General features: G+C 43.0%; 1 protein-coding gene across 8 annotated transcripts in view; it reads left to right on the top strand.

Moving 5' to 3' along the window:
* MPHOSPH9 (M-phase phosphoprotein 9) overlaps nucleotides 1–27,048 on the top strand; it is a 74,800-nt gene that overhangs the window by 34,237 nt on the left and 13,515 nt on the right. For all 8 annotated transcript variants that reach the window (XR_004032082.1, XR_004032080.1, XR_004032081.1 and 5 more), the window contains 5 exons: nucleotides 4,021–4,108; nucleotides 8,110–8,325; nucleotides 13,298–13,345; nucleotides 14,817–14,881; nucleotides 18,011–18,112. Coding sequence is in view for 5 of the 8 variants with exons in the window: in XM_030821599.1 (XP_030677459.1) it covers nucleotides 4,021–4,108; nucleotides 8,110–8,325; nucleotides 13,298–13,345; nucleotides 14,817–14,881; nucleotides 18,011–18,112 (519 nt within the window). In the remaining 3 variants the exon portion in view is untranslated. The remainder of the gene's footprint in view (nucleotides 1–4,020; nucleotides 4,109–8,109; nucleotides 8,326–13,297; nucleotides 13,346–14,816; nucleotides 14,882–18,010; nucleotides 18,113–27,048) is intronic.

The raw sequence follows: 27,048 nt of genomic DNA, 5'->3' as shown, positions 1-27,048 counted from the left end.
TGAGAAAACACTTTGAAAACATATACTTTGGATTTGAAATTTTAACAGTCATGTTTGCCTAAGTATTTTTGAAGCTAAACCCCCCTCTTATAAGACACTAATAACTGACATGGAGCCATTTGTTTCACATGGGCAAAATACTGAAACAGTTGAGCGAATTTTGTATATGCAGAGTAATGTCGTTGATGGGGGGAGCAGTACTATGGACTTCCTAATAAGTCTGTGGCTTATTCGTAATAAGTCCTGTGGCAGTTCTCCACCTTTTTAATAGGCCCATTAAAATACTGTAGTTCCCATTCCAAAAAAACCCACAAAGAAATGCAAGGGAGAATGGCCTTATATTCAGGATAGCTTCACACCTATTTTAGAATCACTTAGAAAATCTGACGCTTTCACTAGTATTAGTAGTAGAGTCCTTGCAACATACTTTACTATTAAATGGGACTTGGTCAGGCATGGTGGCTCACGTCTGTAACCCAGCACTTTGGGAGGCTGTGGCAGGCAGATCTCTTGCGCTCAGGAGTTCAAGACCAGCCTGGGCAACATAGTGGAACCCTGTCTCTACAAAAAATTAAAACATTAGGTGGTGTGTACCTGTGGTCCCACTTACTGGGGAGGCTGAGGTGAGAGGATTGCTTGAGCTCAGGAAGTCGAGGCTGCAGTGAACTGAGGTTGTGCCACTGCACTCCAGCCTGGGTGACAAAGCGACACCCTGTCTCTAAATAAATAAATAGCACTTAAATAGATTGAAAATCGATGCAGGTCTAGCTGATAGCAAGGCGTTCTCTAGGGAGAAAAGACAAAGCTCACTTCAAAGAGCCTAGGAGGGAACTAAAATCTTCCATCTGGTTAACAGTTTAACTTTCAAAGTTATGGGAAAACTAGCCTTTATATTGTAAGTAGTTTTGGTTGCTGTGGTAGTTAACATGGCTGTCTTATTGAATGTTTCTACAGCTTTCATTTTGCATTTGGTGGTGTGGGGGTACAATGGTAGGGAAAAGTAATTTGAAAAAGAGCCAAACCAAAAGAAAAGAGACAGGTTTAGGTTTTTTACGACACAAACAGTAGATAGCAGGTTATGGGAAGTTGGGTTTTTTGTTACTGTTTTTGTTTAGAAGGCAAAGATGAGGCTGAGTGTGGTGGCTCACACCTGTAATCCCAGCACTTTGGGAGGCCGAGGCAGGCAGATCACTAGAGGTTAGGAGTTCAAGACCAGCCTAGACAACATATTGAAACTCTGTCTCTACTAAATATACAGAAAGTAGCTGGATGTGGTGGTGCGCACCTGTAGTCCCAGATACTCGGGAGGCTGAGGCAGGAGAATCGCTTGAACCCGAGAGGCGGAGGTTGCAGTGAGCCGAAATTGTGTCACTGCACTCCAGCCTGGGCGGCAGAGTGAAACTCAGTTTCAAAAAAAAAAAAAAAAAAAAGGCAAAGATGACTGCAGTTACTTCCTGTAGGAAAACAAGTGTGAAAGAAGCCCACCAGTGAACTTTTGAAGATAAAAACAGTCCTAAAGAAGGTACCTAGAATAAATTATTGCCAGTTAAAACATTTTTATGACTAGAAGATGTTTGAGCATGTAGGGCAATGAGCAAATATAGGTGGAGAAAATTGGAAGCCAGGGTTTTAAGTAAATGGCTGTGTTATAGCAGTTAATAATGGTGGCAGGCTTGGTTACTGGAGTAGATGTAATCACTGTGTAAAATGAATAGCAGTACATTATTTTCTCCTCTTCCCAAAAAAGATTTGATCTGGCTTATGGTTAAAAAAAAAAAGCTGTTACAGAGGACAGTAGAAACAAAATACATGGCAGTCATTTAGAACTGGAGAAATGATTCCCCCAAGATAAAAACCATTGTTATCAGCATATACACTGGTTTTTTCCAAACTTAAAATTGCAAATTGGAGAATCCCCCTGGTGTTACAAATGGAGCCATTAGCCAGCTGTGATATCAGATTACTATGTCACGGATTTGGAACTTGGGACAGTGATCCTCTGGCACATTAGAATCCATAGTACGGAAAAAAGCCAAATACAATTAACACACACTTGACTATTTGAGTGATTTTTTTTCAACAATAGTCTTATCAGTATTTCATGTCTGTGCCGCATTAATGCACAGTGGTTAGGAGCATGAACTAGGAGTGCCCAGCTTATGCTCCCAGTGTGACTGCTTATAGCCTGTGTGACTTTCAGTGAGGATCTGAACTGTCTTTGTTTTCTCAACTATAAAATGGGATCAATGATAATCTTCTTTTCTTTCTTTTTTTTTTTGAGATGGAGTCTCTGTCGCCTAGGCTGGAGTACAGTGGTGCTATCTCGGCTCACTGCAAGCTCCGCCTCCCAGGTTCATGCCATTCTCCTGCCTCAGACTCCCGAGTAGCTGGGACTACAGGCACCTGCCACGATGCCCGGCTAATTTTTTGTATTTTAGTAGAGATGGGGTTTCACCATGTTAGCCAGGATGGTTTAGCCAGGATGGTCTCGATCTCCCGACCTCGTGATCCACCCGCCTTGGCCTCTCAAAGTGCTGGGATTACAGGCGTGAGCCACTGCGCCTGGCTGGGACCAATGATAGTCTTAATGGACAGAATTGTGAGGATAAATGAAACGTGCTTAAAGACCTGGTGTATAGTCAGTGCTAAATAAATAAAGCTTTTATTATTCATACTATGTTAAACACTGAGTCAAGATGGTAACTGAATTCTTCTATGTATTTTGTTATTTTGAGGGTCTGTGATAATTAACTTTACAAAGGAAGTTAATTATAAGAATAGTTATATTCATGCTAAATTCAAAATAGTACAGAAGGGGCCGGGTGCGGTGGCTCACGCTTGTAATCCCAGCACTTTGGGAGGCCGAGGCGGGCGGATCACGAGGTCAGGAGATCGAGACCACGGTGAAACCCCGTCTCTACTAAAAATACAAAAAAAATTAGCCGGGCGTGGTGGCGGGCGCCTGTAGTGCCAGCTACTCGGAGAGGCTGAGGCAGGAGAATGGCGTGAACCCAGGAGGCGGAGCTTGCAGTGAGCCGAGATCGCGCCACTGCACTCCAGCCTGGGCGACAGAGTGAGACTCCGTCTCAAAAAAAAAAAAAAAAAAAAAAGAAATAGTACAGAAGGACATAATATGAAAAGTAAATTGGATTGCCTGAGTCCAGGAGTTTGAGACCAGCCTGGGCAACAAAGTGAGATCCCATCTCTACAAAAAATCAAATCAGCTGTGTGTGGTGGTGCATACTCAGGAGGTTGAGGCAGGAGGGTTGCTTGAGCCCAGAAGGTTAAGGCTGCAGTGAACCATGATTGCACCACTGTACTTCAGCCTGGGTTATGGAGTGAGATCCTGTCTCCAAAAAAAAAAAGTAAATCTCCCTACCCCAACCTCTAGTCCCAAATCCCAAATCCAAATTTAATTTTTTGCATTTTTCCAGAAATCATAATGCATATATGTAGATACAGATTTTTTTGATAGCTAAGATCAAGCTATTTTATGCACGTCTTTTTTTTTATATCTTTTAAAAAAATTATTTTAGGCTTTTTTTTTTTTGGAGACAAGTTCTCACTCTGTCACTCAGGCTGGAATGCAGTGGCGTGATCTCAGCCCGCTGCAACCTCAGCCTCCCAGGTTCAAGCCACCCTCCCACCTCAGCCTCCTGAGTAGCTGGGACTACAGGCACGTGCCACCATGCCCAGCTAATTTTTGTATTTTTAGTAGAGATGGGGTTTGACCATGTTGGCCAGGCTGATCTTGAACTCCTGGCCTCAAGTGATCTGCCTGCCTCAGCCTCCCAAAGTGTTGGTATTACAGGTGTGAGCCACTGTGCCTGGCCATTTTAGCCTTTTCTCTACGTACTATATTATTAGATTCATTGGGATATATTCTATTAAAATGGCATCCTGAGTCTTAGTTAACACTGGAGAATTTGTCTTATATATTAGAGAATTGATTAGATTTATATAATACTTTTAAGGATAATAATTTTATCTTCTAATTTAAACTAAATTTATGGTTTTTAGATGTGGCCAATTAGATAGTGCTTTGCATGAAGCTACCAGTTGCGTGAGAACACTTGAAAATAAGAATAACTTACTGGAAATTGAAGTGGTAAGTACTCTTTTTCTGGTGGGAGTTCTGGTGAGACAAATGAATTATTTCATGATAACATCAGTTATGTTTCTTGTCTTTTTAAGGAAAGCTTATGATGTTTATATTTTTAGTGCTGTTGGCTTCATATAATACTATAAACTTTACCCTTTTTTTTTTTTTTTTTGAGACGGAATCTCGCTCTGTTGCCCAGGCTGGAGTGCAGTGGCGCGATCTCGGCTCACTGCAAGCTCTGCCTCCCAGGTTCACGCCATTCTTCTGCCTCAGCCTCCTGAGTAGCTGGGACTACAGGCGCCCTCCAGCACGCCCAGCTAGCTTTTTGTATTTTTTAGTAGAGACGGGGTTTCACCGTGTTAGACAGGATGGTCTCGATCTCCTGACCTTGTGATCCTCCTGCCTCGGCCTCCCAAAGTGCTGGGATTACAGGCGTGAGCCACTGCACCCTTTTTTTTTTTTTGAGATGGAGTCTTGCTCTGTCACCTAGGCTGTAGTGCAGTTGCGCGATCTCAGCTCACTGCAACCTTTGCCTCCCAGGTTCAAGCGATTCTTCTGCCTCAGCCTCCCTAGTAGCTGGGACTACAGGCACATGCCACCGTGCCTGGCTAATTTTTGTATTTTTAGTAGAGACGGGGTTTCACCATGTCAGTCAGGCTGGTCTCTAATGCCTGACCTCGTGATCCACCCGCCTCGGCCTCCCAGAGTGCCAGGATTACAGGTGTGAGCCACCGCACCTGGCCTAAACTTTACCCTTTTAAAACTTACCTTTTGGCCAGGTGTGGTGGCTCATGTCAGTAATCCTGGCACTTTGGGAGGCTGAGGTGGGAGGGTTGCTTGAGCCCAGGAGTTCGAGACCAGCCTGGATAACATACAGAGACCTCTGTCTCTACAAATTAGCTGGGCATGGTGGTACACAGCTGTGGCCCCAGCTACTTGGGAGGCTGAGGCAGGAGGATGACTTGATCCCAGGAAGTTGAGGCTGCAAGGATCATGATTGCACCACAGCACTGTAGCCTGAGCAAGAGAGCATGACCCTGTCTCAAAAAAAATTTTTTTTTAAATTTTTTGCAATATAATTTGCATATCATAAAACTTACCCTTTTAAAGTGTACAATTCCACGAATTTTAGTATATTTAGAGTTGGGCAACCACCACCACAATCAATTTTAGGACATTTTCCTCAAAAAAAGAAAAAAAAAAACAACAAAAAACCCCACACCCCTTAGCCGTCACCCCCCACATTCTGTCCTTCCACACCCTGGCAACCACTACTCGGTTTTCTTTCTCTGTGCATTTGCCTTTTCTGAACATTGATATAAATGAAATCCTAGACTGTGTGGCCTTTTGTGTCTGGCTTCCTCACTTAGTATAATATTTTCAAGGTTCATCCATGTTGTAACATATCAGTATTCATTCCTTTTTATGGCTGAATATATTTCATTCTGTGAATAATACCCTATTTTTGTTTAAATTCATCAGGTAATGTTTATATGCTTTCTGGCTATGTAAATTTTATATATATATATATACATATATTTTTTTTTTTTTTTTTTTTTTTTGAGACGGAGTCTCGCTCTGTCGCCCAGGCTGGAGTGCAGTGGCGCAATCTCGGCTCACTGCAAGCTCCGCCTCCCGGGTTCACGCCATTCTCCTGCCTCAGCCTCTCTGAGTAGCTGGGACTACAGGTGCCCGCCACCACGCCCGGCTAATTTTTTGTATTTTTAGTAGAGACGGGGTTTCACCGTGGTCTCGATCTCCTGACCTCGTGATCCGCCCGCCTCGGCCTCCCAAAGTGCTGGGATTACAAGCGTGAGCCACCACGCCCGGCTTAAATTATATTGCTATGAATGTTTGTCTACAAGATTTTATGTGCCACATAAATTTTTAGTTTTCTTGGGTATATAACTAAAAGTGCATAAACTTTTTATGCTAAAATTTCTTTTTTCCCCACGCATTACCAAGTTTTATTTTTTTACACGTAACTTCTTTTCTTTCTGAACAAAGACCTTTGTTATGTCATTCCCAATCTTTTGGTGTAAGGCAATCTTTTTAAAGGTCAAAAGTTTCTCAAAGTCTGTGTTTACAAGTTTTATTTTTAATATCTATTAGAAGATAAAATGCATTATAGCTATCATAGAGTAGTGTGTATATGTATGAGATACATATAACCTTATGCACAAAATTTTGGTGGAAACTGTCTATTTTGGTTTTTTGTTGAGATGGAGTCTCGCCCTTGTTGCCTTGTTGAGATAGAGTCTCGCTCTGTCACCCAGGCTGGAGTGCAATGGTGCGATCTTGGCTCACTGCAACCTCCGTCTCCCTGGTTCAAGGGATTCTCCTGCCTCAGTCTCCTGAATAGCTGGGATTACAGGTGCCTACCACCAAGCCCGGCTAATTTTTGTATTTTTAGTAGAGACGGGATTTCACTATGTTGGCCAGGCTGGCCTCGAACTCCTGACCTCAGGTGATCTGCCCGCTTCGGCCTCCCAAAGTGCTGGGGTTACCGGCACCCAGCCTATTTTGTTTTATATGCTGTTTTTATCTTTGCCTTTTTTTTTTTTTTCAAGACAGGGTCTCACGCCGTTGCCCAGGCTAGAGTGCTGTGGAGCTGTCATGGCTTACTGCAGTCTCAACCTCTTGTGCTCAAGTGCTCCTCCCATCTCAGCCTCTTGAGTAATTGAGACTATAGGCACGCACCACCACACCCAGCTGATTTTTAAAATTTTTTGTTGAGACACGCTATGTTGCCCAGGCTGGTCTTGAACTCCTGGGCTCTAGCAGTCCTCCCAAAGTGCTGGGATTTCCTCTGTGAGCCACAGTGCCTGGCCTGTTTGCTTTTTTAGTTCCTCTCCTCCTAAACTTCATGACATTAGGGACTATTATCTTTTTTGTTAATCTTACATTTCTAGCACCCTAGTGCCTGTCACCTAGTGGGTATTCCAGAAATGATTGTTGGGTGAATATTAACATATCAGATGGGTTTTGAATTTCCTGTATTTTCTTTTTTTTTTTTTTTTTTTTGAGACAGAGTCTCACTCTGTCACCAGGGCTGGAGTGCAGTGGCATGATCTCGGCTCGTTGCAACCTCCGCCTCCTGGGTTCAAGCGATTCTCCTGCCTCAGCCTCCTGAGTAGCTGGGATTACAGGCGCCCGCCGTTAAGCCCAGCTAATTTTTTGTATTTTTAGTAGAGACGGGGTTTCACCATGTTGGCCAGGCGGCTCTTGAACTCCTGACCTCGTGATTCACCCACCTTGGCCTCCCAAAGTGCTGGGATTACAGGCGTGAGCTAGTGTGCCCGGCCAACTGAATTTCCTGTATTTTCATAGTGAGAGGGTATGAAATGTTTTTCTCTTCCCTAAATGTTGATGTTGGGCAACAAAGTCCAGCTATACCTTCAGAATAATTTCCCTAATAGCAGTGGTTATTTTTTCCTTATTAAAGTGAACTGTAGGAGCTGTTAGGTGAGTCCTAGAATCACAGTGCCACAGATGATAGTTTCCTGTATACCTTATGATAATGTCAGGGGCTGGTATTCCAGTAGAACTATTCTTCCTGGACTCTCCATCCCAGAATACAACAAAATAGATTTGTTTATTTCCATTTCTATGTTTTGTTCATTTTTTAATGCCCACAATTTATTAGCTATTATTAAGGCATCTTTTTGTTTTTTCATTTAAAATAAATTTTGGGCTGGGCTTGGTAGCTCATGCCTGTAATCTCAACACTTTGGGAGGCCGAGGCCTGTGGATTACTTGAGGTCAGGAGTTTGAGACCAACTTGGCCAACATAGTGAAACCCTGTCTCTACTAAAAATACAAAAAATTAGCCAGGGGTGGTGGTGGGCCCCTGTAATCCCAGCGCTCGGGAGGCTGAGGCAGGAGAATTGCTTGAACCTGGGAGGCAGAGGCTGCAGTAGGCCAAGATGGCACCATTGTACTCCAGCTTGGGCAACAGAGCGAGACTCCATCACAAAAAAAAAATTATGTTTGTCTTTGTTTTGTAGAATGATTTGAGAGAACGCTTCAGTGCAGCCAGCAGTGCTTCCAAAATTTTGCAGGAACGAATTGAAGAAATGAGAACAAGCAGTAAAGAAAAAGACAATACCATCATTCGACTAAAATCTAGACTGCAAGATTTAGAAGAAGAATTTGAAAATGCTTACAAACTCTCGGATGATAAAGAAGCTCAACTAAAACAAGAGAACAAAATGTTTCAAGATGTAAGTAGCGAATAATAGTAACTTAATGACGTGATTGGCTAAAAGTAATTTAGGTATTATACTCTTACAAGTGATTATGACTTTCTAGGCTTACTTTATTATTTATTGATTTATTTTGAGACAGAGTCTCACTCTGACACCCAGGCTGGAGTGCAGTGGCACGAGCTCAACTCACTGCAGCCTCCACCTCCCAGGCTCAAGCGATCTTCTTGCCCCAGCCTCCCAAGTAGCTGGAATTACAGGAGCCCACCACTGCGCCCGGCTAATTTTTGTATTGTTAGTAAAGACAGGGTTTCCCCATGTTGGCCTGGCTGGTCTCGAACTCCTGACCTCAGGTGATCTGCCCGCCTCGGCCTCCCAAAGTCCTGGGATTACAGGCATCAGCCACCGTGTCCGGCCTTTATTTTAGTTTTACATAACTTTGCAGCAACTGTGAATATGTACCTTCCCGATGGAGTCAGTTGGGTCTTGCCTTGCAACAAGAATTCAGATACTTAGAACGATGGCATCACTCCCACATCTTTTCTGTTTCTAGCAGGTCAACTTAAAAAAAAAAAAAAAAGAAAGAAAAGCCTGTGTCTGCATCAGGTCAACTTTCAAGCTATGTTAACATTTGTGTGTCTGGCAGGATAAAATGCTATGAACAGATTTAGAGCAGGTTTGATTAAATTTTTTCACTTTGGTATAATTTCACTTAAAATTTGGATTTGTATAACATTGAAACCAGATTAGGTTTCAGGTTGCTTATCTTTTTCTAAATTTTTCTTTCTTTTTGTTCTTAGAGACAGGGTCTCGCCATGTTGCTCAGGCTGGCCTCAAGCATTCTCCTGTCAGCCTTCTGAGTAGCGGGGTCTACACCTGTGTGCCACTGCATCTGGCTTCTAAATTTTTCTTAACATCGTTTTTCAGGATATTATGATACATAAGTAATCTGAAAGTATTTAGGCTGTTGAAATTTTCTCCCTAATTGCTTTAGATTTGTATCTCATGAAAAACAGCAGTCTTCCCTACCTACCTTTTAGTATCCTACCCTAGAGGCTGTTACTTTCAGCTCTTTTAGCTATTTCTAATAGCATTTTCCTCCATGTTTATAAATAATATTCTTATATTGCACTCTCATTTTTTTTCCATCTATTTCAGACATACTGACTTTCTCCTATGCAGGGTCACGGTGTGGCTTTCTTACACCATTTGCTGCAACACAGACACTTCTCCTGCTCCTTCCCATGTGGTTCATGTGTATGTGTGTATAGTGTGTGTGTGTGTGTGTGTGTGTGTGTGTGTATTTTTTTTTTTTTTTGAGAGACAATCCCTCTCTGTCGCCCAGGCTGGAGTGCAGTGGCATGATTTTGGCTCACTGCAACCTCTGCCTTCCAGGTTCAAGCAGTTCTCCTGCTTCAGCCTCCTGAGTAGCTGGGACTACAGGCACCCACCACCAGCTAATTTTTGTATTTTTAGTAGAGACGTGATTTCACCATGCTGGCCAGGCTGGTCTCAATTTCTTGACCTCTTGATCCACCCGCCTCAGCCTCCCAGAGTGCTGGGATTACAGGCCTGAAGCAATATTTTTTCTTTTAGTAATTTGTAAAATAATGGTGTGATATATAATCAATGGTGTCTTAAAATGGAAATTATATATCATTTATTATATCTGTATAAATATTGTTCACAGTTAAGCTATGGTGGTATACTGTAATTACATATTACATTTCCTTTTCTCTCTTTTCTCTCTCTCTCTCTTTTTTTTTTTTTTTTTTGAGACAGGGTCTCACTCTGTTGCCCAGGCTGGAGTACAGTGGTGCGATCACAGCTTACTGAAGCCTCAACCTCCCCGGGCTCAGGTGATTCTTCCACCTTGGCTTCCAAAGTTGCTAGGACCACAGGCACATGCCACTATGCCCGGACAATTATTTAACTTTTTTTTTTTTTTTTTTTTTTTTTGAGATGGAGTCTTGCTTGGTTGCCCAGGCTGGAGTGCAGTGGCATGATCTTGACTCACTGCAACCTCTGCCTCCCAGGTTCAAGTGATGCTCCTGCCTCAGCCTCCTGAGTAGCTGGGATTACAGGTGCACGCCACCACACTTGGCTAATTTTTATATCATTGGTAGAGACAGGGTTTCGCCATGTTGCCCAGGCTGGTCTCAAACTCCTGGGCTCAAGCATTCCTCCTGCCTCAGCCTCTCAAAGTGCGGGGATTACAGGGATTACAGGCATGTGCCACTGCACCCAGCCTTTTTCTCATTAAGCTTTTACCTCCTAGTTTTAGCTTCCATTGAGGAGTCTTGCCTGAAAGAAGCACGTACTGTGGTGTGTTTTTCTAATTCTGTATTCCTTCTGCATTTGACTGAAAGGAGCTTCCATCTTTCCTTGACTTATTTATTATTTGTCTTTAGAGACAGGTCCTTGCTCTATTGCCCAGCCTGGAGTAAGCAATCCTTCTGCCTTAGCCTCCTGAGTAGCTAGGATACTACTACTAAAGTGCATGTCCTTTACTTTGTTACATCAGTAAAGAAGATTGATGGATTCTTATTTTACTCAGTGAATTACAGTTCTTTACCATGATTATTTTGATACTCACGGTGTCCCAAGTTTGGCTAGTGGGAGACATGTCAGACTGGTCCCGTGTCCTTTTGACATGCTTTTGTCATTCGTTGACCATGTCCATATTTCCTGGCACAGCACTATGTTCCAGGCTCATCTTGTACTTTTCCAAGCCCCAGTCCTAGAATCAGTCTCATTTTTTCTGTTGAGTTCTAGTTCCTTTTCATGGAAAATGGTATTCAGACATTAAGATCTGGTACTAGGCCGAGTGTGATGGCTCATGCCTGTGATTCCAGCACTTTGGGCGGTCGAGGCGGGCAGATCACCTGAGGTCAGGAGTTCGAGACCAGCCTGGCCAACATGGTAAAACCCTCGCCTTTACTAAAAATAAAAAACATTAGTTAGGCGTGGTGATGAATGCCTGTAGTCCCAGCTACTCGGGGTGCTGAGGCAGGAGAATCACTTGAAGTGGTACTGAGTATGTTCATTGCTACTTGGATGTCATTGTTTCTTGTTCTTTTTTTTTTTTTGGAGTCAAAGTTTCACTTTTGTTGCCCAGGCTAGAGTGCAATGGCGCAATCTCGGCTCACCACAGCCTCTGCCTCTCAGGTTCAAGTAATTCTCCTGCCTCAGCCTCTTGAGTAGCTGGGATTTTAGGCATGTGCCACCACGCCCAGCTAATTTTGTATTTTTCGTAGAGATGGGGTTTCTCCACGTTGGTCAGGCTGGTCTCGAACTCCCGACCTCAAGTGATCTGCCTGCCTCAGCCTCCCAAAGTGCTGAGATTACAGGCATGAGCCACTGCGCCTGGCCTGGGATGTCATTGTTTCTAATTATTCACAAACCCACCACAATTATGTTTGAGCAGCAATGAAGCAGCAAAGGATAGCTAGAATGTGTTGTTTTTAGCTGAAATTGTATTAATGTAGCCAGTGATACACTGACTTTGCATTTATCATATATAACATTTCAAGCATACAGAAAAGTATAGAGAGTAATATAACGAATACCGTTCTAGCCTTCTCTAGATAGAGTGAAACACTGTCTTCTATTCCTCTCTTCCCCACCCTAGAGGTACCCACTTTGTTAAATGTGCTCTGTTATCCTCAATGCAGTTCTTTTTGCTTTTACTACATATGCCTGTGTTTGTAAACAATATTTAGTAATGTTTTATGTGTTCTTAAGCAATGTATGAATTGTACTGCATTGCATATATCCTGCTGCACCCTGGTTTTTCCCTTTCAACATTGTGTCTGAGATTTGCCATGTTGACACATTCAGCTTTTATTGATTCATTTTAATTTAAACATTTACATTTGAAATATCTTAGGTACATAAAAAGATAGAGAATAATATAACGTATGTATGAATCCACTACCTATCTTAAGAAATAAAATACTCTGTCCGGGCGCAGTGGCTTGCACCTGTAATCCCAGTACTTTGGGAAGCCGAGGCAGGCGGATCACAGAGTCAGGAGATCGAGACCATCCTGGCTAGCACGGTGAAACCCCGTCTCTACTAAAAATACAAAAAATTAGCTGGGCGTGGTGGCGGGCGCCTGTAGTCCCAGCTACTTGGGAGGCTGAGGCAGGAGAATGGCGTGAACCCAAGAGGCAGAGGTTGCAGTGAGCCACTGTACTCCAGCCTGGCGACAGAGCAAGATTCCATCTAAAAAAAAAAAGAAAAAAAAAGTAATAGTTCCAAAAACAGCAATGCAAATTTTAGTCTTTTAAAATACTTACATGGTATTGATATTTTATTTTGAGAAAGAGTCTTGCTCTGTGGCCCAGGCTACAGTGCAGTGGTGCAATCTCACTGCAAGCCTCACTACAAGTTCACTGTAGTCTCAACCTCCCAGGCTCAAGTGAGCCTCCTGAGTCTATAAGCATAAATCCCTATGTTCAGTTATTTTTTTTTTTAAGACGGGGTCTCTCTTTGTCCCCCAGGTTAGAGTGCAGTGGCACGATCATAGCTCACTGTAGCCTTGAACTCTTGAGCTTTCAGGCTCAAGCAATCCTTCTACCTCAGCCTCCCAAAGTGCTAGGATTACAGGCGTGAGCCACCGAGCTCAGCTTTTGTTTTTTGTTTTTTTTTGAAGAGACGAGGTCTCGCTCTGTTCCCTAGGCTGGTCTCCAGCTCCTGGCCTCAAGTGATCCTCCGTCCTCAGCCTTCCAAAGTGTTGGGATTATGGGTGTGAGCCACTGCATCCAGCTTTATTTATTTTGAAATAAAATCAAATGTACAGAAACCATTCCAGAAATTGAGAATTGTCCCATTCCCTTTACATTGAATCACCAGTGCTCTGTTGACCTTTCTCTTTCATGACATTGGCATTTTTGAAGGCTATAGGCAGTTATTTTGTAGGCTGTACCTCAGTTGATAGAATAACGTTTAATATTGTGGTATACTTTTTTTTTGTTTTTCCTTGTAGCTTTTAGGAGAGTATGAGTCCCTTGGAAAAGAACACAGGAGAGTAAAGGTAAGGTGTAATGGTTCATGTTCTGGATTTCATGCGGAGACAGAAACATTGGATTGGGAATCAAGGGATCTGACTCTTCCTCCTCCTTGCACCCCTTCCTGAACCTCCGTAGCTGTTGGAACTGGAACCTTGCTTATCCTGTTTCAGTATCCTTATTTTCAAATACCTGCCCCATTTAACTCACAAGTTTGTTAGATTCATTAATCTAACAAATATTTATTGAATGGCTATTGCATTTGAAATGAAATTGTTCAAAAGAGTATAAGGTACCATACAGATGCAAATTATTATTTAATACTGTTTGTTTGTTTTGTGACACCCAGGTTGGAGTGCAGTGGTGCGATCTCGGCTCACCACAACCTCTGCCTCCTGGGTTCAAGCGATTCTTCTGCCTTAGCCTCCTGAGTAGCTGGGATTACAGGTGTGTGCCACCACGCCCAGCTAATTTTTTTTTTTTTTTTGAGACGGAGTCTCGCTCTGTCACCCAGGCTGGAGTGCAGTGGCGCAATCTCGGCTCACTGCAAGCTCCGCCTCCTGGGTTCACGCCATTCTCCTGCCTCAGCCTCTCCGAGTAGCTGGGACTACAGGCGCCCGCCACCACGCCCGGCTAATTTTTTTTGTATTTTTAGTAGAGACGGGGTTTCACCGTGGTCTCTCTCGATCTCCTGACCTCGTGATCCGCCCGCCTCGGCCTCCCAAAGTGCTGGGATTACAAGCGTGAGCCACGGCGCCCAGCCGCTAATTTTTGTATTTTTAGTAGAGACGGGATTTCACCATGTTGGCCAGGTTGGTCTCCAATTCCTGACCTCAAGTGGTCCACCCGTGTCAGCCTCCCTGAGTGCTGGAATTACGGGCATGAGCCACTGCACCCAGCCATTTAATACTGATTGAATATCAAGCTTTGATTTTCACTGCATTAGCTTTTGGTAGGGTTGAGTTTATTATGTTTGAATTCTTTTTGAAAGCTCTGTTTGGAGACTACATATTTGCATTCAGTAAAACCCTTCGACGATGGTGTAACTGGGGCCCAAGTGTTTCTGTTGCATAGAATGGAGGGTTGTGGTTATTGAAGCTCAGCAAAAAGACCTGCATAGCTTGGCTGCCAAACCATTCTGAGGGTTCGGGAGCAGATCCCATGATATCTAAATCTCATTGAAAATATTTGTTTTACCATCCTTCTGAGGTTTTAGTCAAGTTATTTTAACACTGATTTGTTTCTAATTAAGCAAAGTATAAAGGGCTGTATCTGTTACCCAGGGAACTTACACAGAGGGACTTGTGTAGGCCAGTGCTTTGCTCTCATTTGTTTTCCTTGAACTGTTGGTCCTGGCCGTATGGTTGATGCCATACTTGCTGAGTATGGTTTGTAGCTAGTTGGTTTAGCCTTAGATTCGTTTTCTTTTATGCATTTTAAAATAATACATCTGAATATTTGTCTTCAGTTATCTGAATTTCTCCTTTATTTCCATAGGATGCATTAAATACAACTGAGAACAAATTGCTTGATGCATATACTCAGATTTCTGATTTGAAAAGGTAAAATGTATTAACTTACTAATGTACACATACCTCAATTGTTCTTTTATTTGTCTGTATTGAACATGATGAGAAGGAAGTTTTTCTTGAGGATTTTTAAGCAGTTTGAGAACTAGTTTTGTCTTAATTTTCCCTTGACATGGAAATACATTTCATTTTAGCCAAACAAGATTTCTTCTCTCTCTTTTTTTTTTTTTTTTTTTTTTTTTAAGAGATAGGGTCTCACTATGTTGCCTAGGTTGGCTGTGAATTCCTGGGCTCAAGCAATCTTCCTGCCTTGGCTTCCTGAATAGTTGGGACTACAGGCGCTCATCATCATGTCTGGCTGATTTTTTGTTGTTGTTGTTGATACAGAGTATTACTCTGTCACCCAGGCTGGAGTACAGTGGCACAATCTCGGCTCACTGCAACCTCCTCCTCTTGGGTTCAAGCAATTCTCCTGCCTCAGCCTCCCTAGTAGCTGGGACTACAGGAGTGCACCACCACACCCAGCTAATTTTTTGTATTTTTGATAGAGACAGGGTTTCTCCATGTTGGCCAGGCTGGTCTTGAACTCCTGACCTCAAGTGATCTGACTGCCTCGGCTTGCCAAAGTGCTGGGATTACAGGCATAAGCCACGGAGCCCGGCAAGCCTGGCTGATTTTTAAAAACTTTTTTTAGAAGTAGGATCTTGCTGTGTTGCCCTGGCTGGTCTCAAATCTCTCGACCTCAAGTGATCCTCTCGCCTCATCCACAGAAAGTGCTGGGATTACAGGCATGTGCTACTGCACCTGGCTTCAAACAAGATGTTTTAAGTAATTAAAATGTATTGGTGGTTGTGCCTCAGAGGTGGATATTTTCCCAAACATTATGTATTTTCTCAGCATAGGTTAAAATCCAAATGATATTTAACCACTGGAAAGAACTTTAAGAAGCAGCCTAGTTCACAGAATTATTTTTGTGCTTCAAAAAGAAAACAGCATTAACACCAAAATTATGGTCATCTATTTTCAGAAAGACCTGGTTGGAGACTGTATTAATGATCTGATTTGTTTAATTAGGTAGGGACAGAATCGTAAATGGTATCCATTGCAAATGATTAGAAATATCCAAACTGGGCTGGGTGCAGTGGCTCACGCCTGTAATCTCAGCACTTTGGGAGGCTGAGATGGGAAGATTACCTGAGGTCAGGAGTTCAAGACCAGCCTGGCTAACATGGCAAAACCCTGTCTCTACTAAAAATACAAAAATTAGGTGGGCATGGTGGTGCACACCTGTAATCCCTGCTACTCAGGAGAGTGAGGCAGGAGAATCGCTTGAACTCTGGAGACAGAAGTTGCAGTGAGCCGAGATCACGCCGCTGCACTCCAGCCTGGGTGACAGAGCAAGACTGTCCCCTCCCCACCAAAAAAAATGAAAGAAAAGAGAAATATTTAAACTAGTTCAAGAGCAAATTTTATGTTTGTATTTGGATATAAGTAATGTCCCTTATTTAGACATTTTACTGCAGTCTTAAGGAGTTCTCACAGAGAAGAACAGAAATACTGTCTAGGTTTCTTATCTGCCTGTCTTCTGTGATTCATTCAGTTCTAGTGATAGCTTTCTTATCCGATTGTTTCAAAACATCAGTCTTGTTAGGGCTATTATTTCTCAAACCTTCCTTGCATCAAAGTAGGTAAGAATTCGAGTTTGAAAGATAAGATGAAGTCATACACAGAGCTTAAAAGAACAAGCCAGGCATGGCGGTGTGCACCTGTACTCCCAGCTGCTTGGGAGACTGAGGCAGGAGCATCTCTTAAGCACAGGGGTTTGAGGCTGCAGCAAGCAATGATCATGCCAGTGCACTCTAGCCTGGGTGACCGAGCGAGACCTCATCTCTTAAAGGGGGGATAAAAGAACAGCATGAATGCCAGGATATCTTTAAAATAGTCAGTTGGCCAGAGTAGTTATTTCCTGTTGGTAAACTTGAAAATAGGCTTTTATTTTGAACATGGCACAAATTAGATGAAATACCTATAGGTTGTTTGCAATATTTTAGCCTTGGCCTCTTTTAAAAATTAGAAAGGTTTTTTTTTGGAAATTGTTTTTGTAAAAGTTCTGTTTTTAGAAGTTAAGCCTGCTTCCTCGTTTGTGAAAGTGTTACCTATTGTATGCATGGTTATATACGTATTAGGATTAAACATATTAGAATGCAGTTTATTTGACAATTTTATTTTTATTTATAAATGTTATGTTTTGATCTGTAGTCAAATTTATATAACTTGCGATATTAAGTCCATTTGTTCTCTTTTTATTCAGTTGCATGGGAAATGTTCCTTTGTAGAGTTTTAATGTATTTGTTTTTCTGTTTTTCTATTTATATTCACTGATTTTTGTTTAGCTTTTATTTTTTCTTTTTGAGACAAAGTCTTGCTCTGTCACCCAGGCTGGAGTGAAGTGGCGTGATAACGGCTCACTGCAACCTCTGCCTCCCAGGTTCAAGCCGATTCTCCTTCCTCAGTCTCCCGAGTAGTTGGGCTTGCAGGCGTGTGCCACCACACCTGGCTGATTTTCGTATTTTTAGTAGAGACGGGGGTTTCACCATGCTGGCCAGGCTGGTCTCGAACTCCTGACATCAGATGATCCACCCACCTCGGCCTCCCAAAGTGCTGGGATTACAAGCGTGAGCCACTGCACCTGGCCTATTTAGGTTTTTAAATAATGGCGATGTTTTACTATGAAAAAGGTTTATGGACTTGCAACTCTTTTTTTTTTTTTTTTGAGACAGAGTCTCACTCTGTTGCCAGGCTGGTGCGATCTCGGCTCACTGCAACCTCCACCTCCCGGGTTCAAGCGATTCTCCTGCCTCAGCCCCCTGAGTAGCTGGGACTACAGGTGCGCACCACCATGCCCAGCTAATTTTTGTATTTTTAGTAGAGACAGGGTTTCACCATATTGACCAGGATGTTCTCCATCTCTTGACCTTGTGATCTACCTGCCTCTGCCTCCCAAAGTGCTGGGATTACAGGGGTGAGCCACTGTTCCCGGCCATGGACTTGCAACTCTTTTACCACCCATTTTTTAGGAGGGTCTGTTAAATAAACTGTGGTTGAGCTATATTTTACATTTGTTGAAATGTACTTAATTTATCTTCATTGCTTTTGAATTAGAATGATTTCAAAACTTGAAGCTCAGGTCAAGCAAGTAGAACATGAAAATATGTTAAGCCTTCGTCATAATTCTAGAATTCACGTGAGACCCTCGCGTGCCAAGTAAGTTATTTCATTTACTCTCTATAAAGCTAGAAATAGGTGCATGCTTCTATTAAGACGAGAAACTCATCTGTCTAAATCATAAGAAAGTCGGGGTTAAATGTCATTACAGAACTTAAATTAGATTAATTACTGAACATTGTAAACCCTCTTATGCAGAGGCATTTGCTAAAATGAGGAAATATATTAGGATCAAATTGGGATCCTTGGAATGTATTTTGTTCTTTGCCCAGCTGTGTGACCTTAGGCAAGTCACTTACCTTTTTTGGAATTCATTTTTCTTATCTGTAAAAATAAGGACAAGGGACTAGAACATCTCAAAAGGTCTTTTAGCCCTAAAATTTCAGACATTTTATTTCTATGTTAATGGAAGGATCTACGAAGATGGATCTTCATTAGGTTGTATGAGTTTTCTTTCTAGTTTTTTTAGTTCTTTCAGAATTAGCTTGGCTATAATCTCAGCATTGTCTTGGTGATACCCTTACAGAATACATTTTTTTATATTAGAACTGGCTTTTATTATGATTTTGGTGTAAATAAAGAATATTAATAAGTAATAACTTTATAATGACATTTATTAGAAAAATGATTTTAAATTGTAATTTGTGACCCAAGTTGTAATTGTCAAATGAGGAGCTTTTTCTAGGGCCAGGCACAGTGGTTCACGTCTGTAATTCCAGAATTTTGGAAAGCCAAGGTGGGAGGATCGCTAGAGTCCAGGAGTTCGAGACTAGTCTGGGCAACATGGCGAGAGCCCATCTCTATAAAATAAAATAAATTTTAAGAGAAGCTTTTTCTAGGTCTTTGTTAATTAATCTTAGTAGAACATAGCAAATTCTTTTTTTTTTTTTTAAAGAAAAGATGTAAGTAACAAATTGAACATTTGAGAGAGATAAAAGAGAGAGCTTTGGGTTGGGGACCATGGAAGGCCTTTCTTTAGAGGAGGCTCATAAGCGGAGGAGTCACCTGTACATAGAGTTGCTAGAGCAGGAGGTGTGGGGTGAGGGATAGGCAGGGTGGGGTATCTGGGAGGTGGTCCATGCAGAGAAATTGCCTTGCTAAGTCCTAAGGTAGGAAAGAGCTTAGCATATTTGAAGAGCCTAAGGGAGGTTAGTGTGGCCTGAATATTTCCAGCAAGAAGCAAAGTTGCCCTAGATGAAATCAGAGATTGACCATTTATAGCTTTCTAAGCTGTGATTAAGAATTGGATCTTGGCCGGGCGTGGTGGCTCACGCCTGTAATCCCAGCACTTTGGGAGGCTGAGGTGGGCGGATCATGAGGTCAGGAGATTGAGACGATCCTGGCTAACACGATGAAACCCCGTCTCTACTAAAAAATACAAAAAAAATTAGCCGGGCGTGGTGGCTGGTGCCTGTAGTCCCAGCTACTCGGGAGGCTGAGGCAGGAGAATGGTGTGAACCCGGGAGGTGGAGCTTGCAGTGAGCCAAGATCACGCCACTGCACTCCAGCCTGGGAGACAGAGCAAGACTCCATCTCAAAAAAAAAAAAAAAAGAGTTGGATCTTGCCTTAAGTCCATTGGGAAGCCTTTGAAGGTTTTTATGTGGGAAAATGATGTTATCTAATTTTTATTAATGTACCTTCCATGAGAAGATGGAGAAGGAAAGAATGGAAACAGGAGACTAGTTAGGCTGGTGCAGTGCTAGGAGAGAGATTGTGTTAGCTGGGTGGTGGTCACAGAAATAGACAATAGAGACTCTTCGGGAGAGATTCTAGAGGTAGGCTCTATAGGATGTGGTTGTGAATTGGATGGCAAGGTAAGAAAGGGAGGTGTTGGAATAATTCCTTGGTTTCTGTCTCAAACAACTAAAGGTACCTAGTTCATATGTTGAACTTAGGGAAGAGATCAGAATTTCCATCTTGAATATTTTTGTTTGAGATTCATATTGATTCTAAGCGGAAATCAAATAGGCAATTATAAATGAGTTTGGAGCTCAAAAATAAGGTTTTAGGATGGGGTGATAAATTTTAGAGTCATGCCGGGTGCAGTGGCTCATGCCTGTAATCCCAGCACTTTGGGAGGCTGAGGCAGGCGGATCACAAGGTCAGGAGATCAAGACCATCCTGGCTAACACGGTGAAACCCTGTCTCTACTAAAAATACAAAAAATTAGCCGGGCGTGGTGGTGGGCGCCTATAGTCCCAGCTACTCGGGAGACTGAGGCAGGAGAATGGTGTGAACCCGGGAGGCAGAGTTTGCAGTGAGCCAAGATCGCGCCACTGCACTCCAGCCTGGGCAACTGAGCAAGACTCCGTCTCAAAAAAAAAAAAAAATTGGAATTGTCTCTTTCTAGATGGTGCGTAAAGTTGTAGAATGGATGCGAACTGAGTGTATTTAGTGAGAAGTAGGCCTGAGGCAAGAACTCTGACACTGGTGTTGGATAGAGAGAGCTGGCAAAGGAACCCGAGAAAGCGCCGCCAAAAAGCTAGAGGAAAACAAGCAGCCACCAATACTGAGTGCAAAACCGAACCTGTGTTTTCCCTGTGCTCTCACACCAGCACGACAACAATAGACTCAGAAGACTTTTGTGACCCTGAATGTGTGACATTTCTCCTCACCAGCAAGCGAGCAATCAGTTCTTCATGGGACCCAGCTGGGTGGCCTCCCATTCATCTCTGATACTATCTACTCAGAGATAGGGTCAGATCCCATAAGCTGAGGGCTCAGTCCCCAAGACTATCCCCGTTTCAGACACCATTTGCAAGTCCAGGCCTCCAAAACGTCTAACCAACTGGCTTTAAGTTGAGGTTCCCACAGCCCTCTCTTTGGGTTTAATTTGCCAGAGTGGCTTATAGAACTCAGAGAAACATGTTTACCAATTTATTACAGATGATATTTTAAAGGATACAAATAAACAGCCAGTTGAAGAGATACAGAGTAAGGTCTGGAAGGATCTCCAGCACAGGAGTTTCTTTCCCAGTAGAGCTGGGGTGTGACGCCCCCTCAGTGAGTGGATGAGCTCTTGTTCAGCTCTCCAGAAGCTCTGGAGCCCTGTCCTCTCGGGCATTTTATGGAGGCTTCATTGGATAGGCCTGATTGAAGCTTGGACAACTGTGTTGAAATGTGATTGGACAGAAAGGATATGATCTAAACCCAGCAAGGCCTGTCTGTTCAGATCCTTCTTGGCCTCTTTGTGCAGCATTCCTTCCTCCAGAGGATGAGGCAGGATGCTCTCTGATTCGAATAAGAGTCTTATGACCCATAATCAGATTAAAGTCCTACCCTGGTAAGGTAAAAGGAAGACAGGAGAAGGTTAGAGATTCTGTTGACTGCAACAAGGGATATGAAAGTTATGAGCCAGGAATTGTGAATGAAAACTGATGTATAATATATGTCATAATCTCACATTGCTGCTTGAGAGATCAAGGTGAAGACTGCAAGGTCTTTGCAAGCTGGAGGCTAATGCTTAGTGAACAGTCTGGATAGAGTGATAGTAGTAGAAGCCCATTCAGAGTGTACTTGAGTGAATGCAGGCTGGGCGTGGTGGCTCACGCCTGTAATCCCAGCACTTTGGGAGGCCAAGGCAGGTGGATCACTTGAGGTCAGGAGTTCGAGACCAGCCTGGCCAACATGGCGAAACTCCATCTCTACTAAAAATACAAAAATCAGCCAGGCGTAGTGGTGCAGGCCTGTAATCCCAGCTACTCGGGAGGCTGAAGAATCACTTGAACCTGGGAGGCGGAGGTTGCAGTGAGCCGAGATCGTGCCACTGCACTCCAACCTGGGTGACAGAGCACCACTCTGTCTCAAAAAAAAAAAAAAAAAAAAAAAAAAGTGAATGAAAACCTGAAAGTCTAACAGCCGGAATATGGAAAATACTGTTATACACTCAAGCAGGACACTGCATCATGACAGTGCAGGTGGCAGAGCCCTAGTTGGCAGACCCCAGCCTGTGGGGCCATATCTGGCATGAACTACCTGTTTTTGTGAGGCCTCTGAGTAAAGAATGGTTTCTATATTCTTACATGTTTGGGAAAAAAGAATATTTCATGACACATGAAAATTGCATGATGGGCTGGGCGTGGTGGCCCACACCTGTAATCCCAGCACTTTGGGAGGCCAAGGCGAGTGGATCACCTGAGGTCAGGAGTTTGAGACCCAGCCTGGCCAACATGGCAAAACTCCATCTCTATTAAAAATACAACAATTAGCTGGGCATGGTGGCACGTGCCTGTAGTCCCAGTTACTCAGGAGGCTGAATGAAGCAGGAGAATCGCTTGAACCTGGAAGGCGGAGGTTCCAGTGAGCCAAGACTGCACCACTGCATTCCAGCCTGGGTGAGAAAGCGAGACTCTGTCTCAAAAAAAAAAAAAAAAAAAAAAAGAAAATTGTATAACATTCAAATTTTAGTGTCCACAAATAAAATTTTCATGGAATACAAGCTTATTCACTTACATATCATCTACGGCAGCTCTTGTGCAACAGCAAAGTGGAGTAGTTGCAACAGACACTGGCCCATAAAACCTCAAGTGTTTACTATCTGGCTCTTTACAGAGAGAATTTGCTGATCCTCAGCTAGACGGTCAGTGTGGATTAATCTGAAGGACATAATATGGAACAACAAAAAACTAGTTACAGAAGAAGTAGGATACTATTTATATTGACTTTAGCATGTGAAGCAATTTTGTATTTCTTATGGGTTCATGCAAACGTAGTAAAAGTATGAAAACATGCATGGGAATGCCGAACACAAATTTAGTATAAATGGTTGCTTTTGGGAGGGAACGAATGAGATTGGAGAATTGCACAGGGGCTTTAGTTGTCTTTATAATGTTCTACTCTTAATTTAAAGAATATATAACCAAGATTTATAAAGCTGGATGGTTGGCATGAGTATTACCTGTATGTCTATGTGTGCTTGAGATATATATATATATAGTATATATTTTTTGTTTGTTTGTTTGTTTTGAGATGGAGTCTCGCTCTGTCACCCAGGCTGGAGTGCAGTGGCATAATCTCGGCTCCCGGTAACCTCCGCTTCCCATGTTCAAGCGATTCTCCTGCCTCAGCCTCCTGAGTAGCTGGGATTACAGGTGCCCGCTACCATGCCTGGTTAATTTTTGTATTTTTAGTAGAGATGGGGTTTTGCCATGTCGGCCAGGCTGGTCTCAAACTCCTGACCTCAAGTGATCCGCCCACCTCAGCCTCCCAATGTGCTGGAATTATAGGCATGAGCCACAGTTCCTGGCTGATATTTTATTTTATTTTTGAGACAGTCGCTCTGTCACCCAGGCTGGAGTGCAATGGCACAATCTTGGCTCACTGCAACCTTCGCCTCCCAAGTTCAAACAATTCTCCCACCTCAGCCTCCCGAGTAGCTGGTACTACAGGCACGCGCCACCATGCCCACTAATTTTTTGTATTTTTACTAGAGACGGGGTTTTACCTTGTTGGCCAGGCTGGTCTCGAACTCCTGACCTCAAGTGATCTGCCCACCTTGGCTTCCCAAAGTGCTGGGATTACAGGCGTGAGCCACTGTACCTGGCCCCGGCTGATATTTTATATATATATATTTTTTCTTTTATTTATTTATTTATTTATTTATTTTTTATTATTATACTTTAGGTTTTAGGGTACAATATTTTATATTTTTAAAGTGAACAGGAACGAATAAAGGAAAAGTATCCAGAAGATGAAAGAACTCTTACAAATCAATAAGAGAAAGATAACTTTCTCAACAAAAAATGGTAAAAGAATATAACAAGCAGCGCACAAATCCCTGATGGCTAATAAAAATGAGAACGTGTTGTCATGAAAATGCACATTAAAACAAGATACAATTCACACCATTGGACAGGTTAGACTTAAAATTGAATCACTTTAACATTTGGCAAAGATGTGGAGAAACAGGAACTCCCAAAGTAATGATTGACAGTTGATACAGCTTGTCTGGAGAGTTATTTGGCAACACCCAGAGAGGCTGAAGATGTGCACCAAATCCCACAGTTCCATGTTAAGATGTTTGCCTTAGAGGAATTTTCACACGTGTTAATTTTAGCATTGTCGAAATGCTGCATATTAAAAACCGTATTTCCACTGCCGGGAGAAAGGACAAATATATTCATACTATGGGTAAATGATTAAAATGAATAGAGCTTATATGTACTAACACAGATAAATTTCAAAACATAACATTGGACAGAGAAAGCATTAAAGGCCAGGTGTGGTGGCTCACGTCTATAATTTCAGCATTTTGGGAGGCCAAGGTAGGGAAATTGCTTGAGCCCAGGAGTTCGAGACCAGCCTGGGCAACATGGCAAAACCCTCTCTCTACAAAAAATATAAAAAGTTAGCGGTTGGACGCGGTGGCTCACGCCAGTAATCCCAGCACTTTGGTAGGCTGAGGCAGGTGGATCACGAGGTCAGAAGTTTGAGACCAGCCTTACCAACATGGTGAAACCCCGTCTCTACTAAAAATACAAAAAAATTAGCCAGGCATGGTGGCACGCACTTGTAATCCCAGCTACTCGCGGGGCTGAGGCAGGAGAATGGTTTGAACCTGAGAGGCGGAGGTTGCAGTGAGCCGACGTCGAGCCACTGCACTCTAGCCTGGGTGACAGAGCGAGACTCTGCCTTAAAAAAAAAAAGCTGGGTGGTTGGTGGTATGCGCCTGTAGTCCCAGCAGCTCTGGAGGCTGAGGTGGGAGAATCACTTGAGCCTGAGGGGCCGAGGCTGTACTGAGCCATGATCATGCCACTGCACTTTAGCCTGGCGGACAGGGTAAAACCCTGTCTCAAAAAAAAAACAAAAGACATTTAAAAATGTGTGTTAATACATTATGCCTTATGTGTAATTAAAAAAAATACAACTGTATATATAAAAATTGGTCTTATAATTAAAAACAAATTTTGCAAGATCAGGCTGGGCGCCGTGGCTCACGCCTGTAATCCCAGCACTTTGGAGGCCAAGGTGGGCAGATCACTTGAGGTTAGGAGTTTGGCCAACATGGTGAAACCCCGTCACTTGTAAAAATGCAAAAATTAGCTGGGCACAGTGGTAGGCCCCTGTAATCCCAGCTACTCTGGAGGCTGAGGCAGGAGAATTGCGTGAACCTGGTAGGCAGAGGTTGCAGTGAGCCGAGATCATGTCACTGCACTCCAGCCTGGGTGACAGAGGAAGACTCCGTCTCAAGAAAAAAAAAATTGGCAAGATCTTAGCATTTATTAAAACTGAGAATGGGTGAGTAGATGCTTGTTATAGTATTCTTTGTAATTTTCCAAGAACGTTTGAAGTTTTTTTTTTTTTTTGAGACAGAGTCTCGCTCTGTTGCCCAGGCTGGAGTGCAGTGGTGCGATCTCGGCTCACTGCAAACTCCGCCTCCTGGGCTTATGCCATTCTCCTGCCTAAGCCTCATGAGCAGCTGGGACTACAGGTGCCCGTCACCACACCTGGCTAACTTTTTTTTGCATTTTTAGTAGAGACAGGGTTTCACCATGTTAGCCAGGATGGTCTCGATCTCCTGACCTCATTATCTGCCCGCCTTGGCCTCTCAAAGTGCTAGGATTATAGGCATGAGCCACTGAGCCTGGCCCTGAAATAGTTCTTAATTTAAAAACTGGGCCGGGCACAGTGGCTCACGCCTGTAATCCCAGCACTTTGGGAGGCCAAGGCGGGTGGATCACGAGGTCAGCAGATCAAGACCATCCTGGCTAATAACAGGGTGAAACCCCGTCCCTACTAAAAACACAAAAAATTAGCTGGGCGTGATGGTGGGCACCTGTAGTCCCAGCTACTCGGGAGGCTGAAGCAGGAGAATGGCGTGAACCCAAGAGGCAGAGCTTGCCTTGAGCCGAGATCGCGCCACTGCACTCCAGCCTGGGCGACAGAGCGAGACTCTGTCTCAAAAAAAAAAAAAAAAAAAAAAAACTGAGGGAAAGAGTGACTGGAGTTGAAGTGAATGTAGATAGAAGAGACAGCTCTAAAATGTTTGGTTGTGAAAGGGGACAGAGAGAAGACAAGAGTTGTTTCATGGTTTCTGGTGTTTCTTTGAATTTGACTCAATAGTTTCACCTGTCAACGAAGGTGGGATGGGAGGTTTGAGAAGGGTGGAAAGGGTGTGAGATAGTCATGTTTGGAGAACTGAAGCTTGCTGGTTACAGAAAGTCATGTTGCCGGGCGGTTTGGGGTGTCTGCTTGAGGTGGTGATGAGTCTGCCCAGCTGGTGGCTTTTTTCCAGCAAAGCTCAGTGGTAGGAGTTTAGACCTGAAGCGTGCCTTTGTAGTCAGCCAGTCCTCAGATTTTGCTGCCAGTCAGGTGTGGTGAAAGGTGAGAGAGAAAGTATCATGAGTGTGGACTTCAGGGTAGATCAGGAGGACCTAGTCAGGCTAGGAGGGGTTGATAAATGGAAAATGGAGAGGCCAAGGATCGTAGGTCACGTTGCTGAAGCTTGAGGGCGGGAGGCAGAATAGGGGCACAGTCTTTGGAGTATTGGTTTCTTAAGGGGAGTGTGTTCTCTGGTTTTTTTGTTTTTTTTTTTTTTTTTTTTTTTTTTTTTGAGATTACTTTATTTCAATGCATCTATGAAGCTATCAATTGTTTTATCTGCTGCCATTACTTTATTTACTATCAAGAAAAAAAATCTTCCAGTTTAATCATGATATGCCCAAAATTATAAGATGTATTCCAATTTCTTTTTTTTTTTTTTTATTATACTTTAGGTTTTAGGGTACATGTGCACAATGTGCAGGTTTGTTACATATGTATCCATGTGCCATGTTGATTTCCTGCACCCATTAACTCGTCATTTAGCATTAGGTATATCTCCTAATGCTGTCCCTCCGCCCTCCGCCCTGTTCTCTGGTTTTGACAAAAGCCGGCAAGTACCCTCTGAGTTGGCTGGCTGAGGAGTAGAGGGTCACCTCACTGGAGAGAGCGGTCAGGAAGTTGCCTAGTGTAAGAACAGGAATAGGTGTGGAGA

This window comes from Nomascus leucogenys, chromosome 10 (assembly GCF_006542625.1).
Source record: "Nomascus leucogenys isolate Asia chromosome 10, Asia_NLE_v1, whole genome shotgun sequence".
In the NCBI taxonomy this organism is placed as follows: Eukaryota; Metazoa; Chordata; class Mammalia; order Primates; family Hylobatidae; genus Nomascus; species Nomascus leucogenys.
This window is presented reverse-complemented; position numbering and strand designations above follow the sequence as displayed.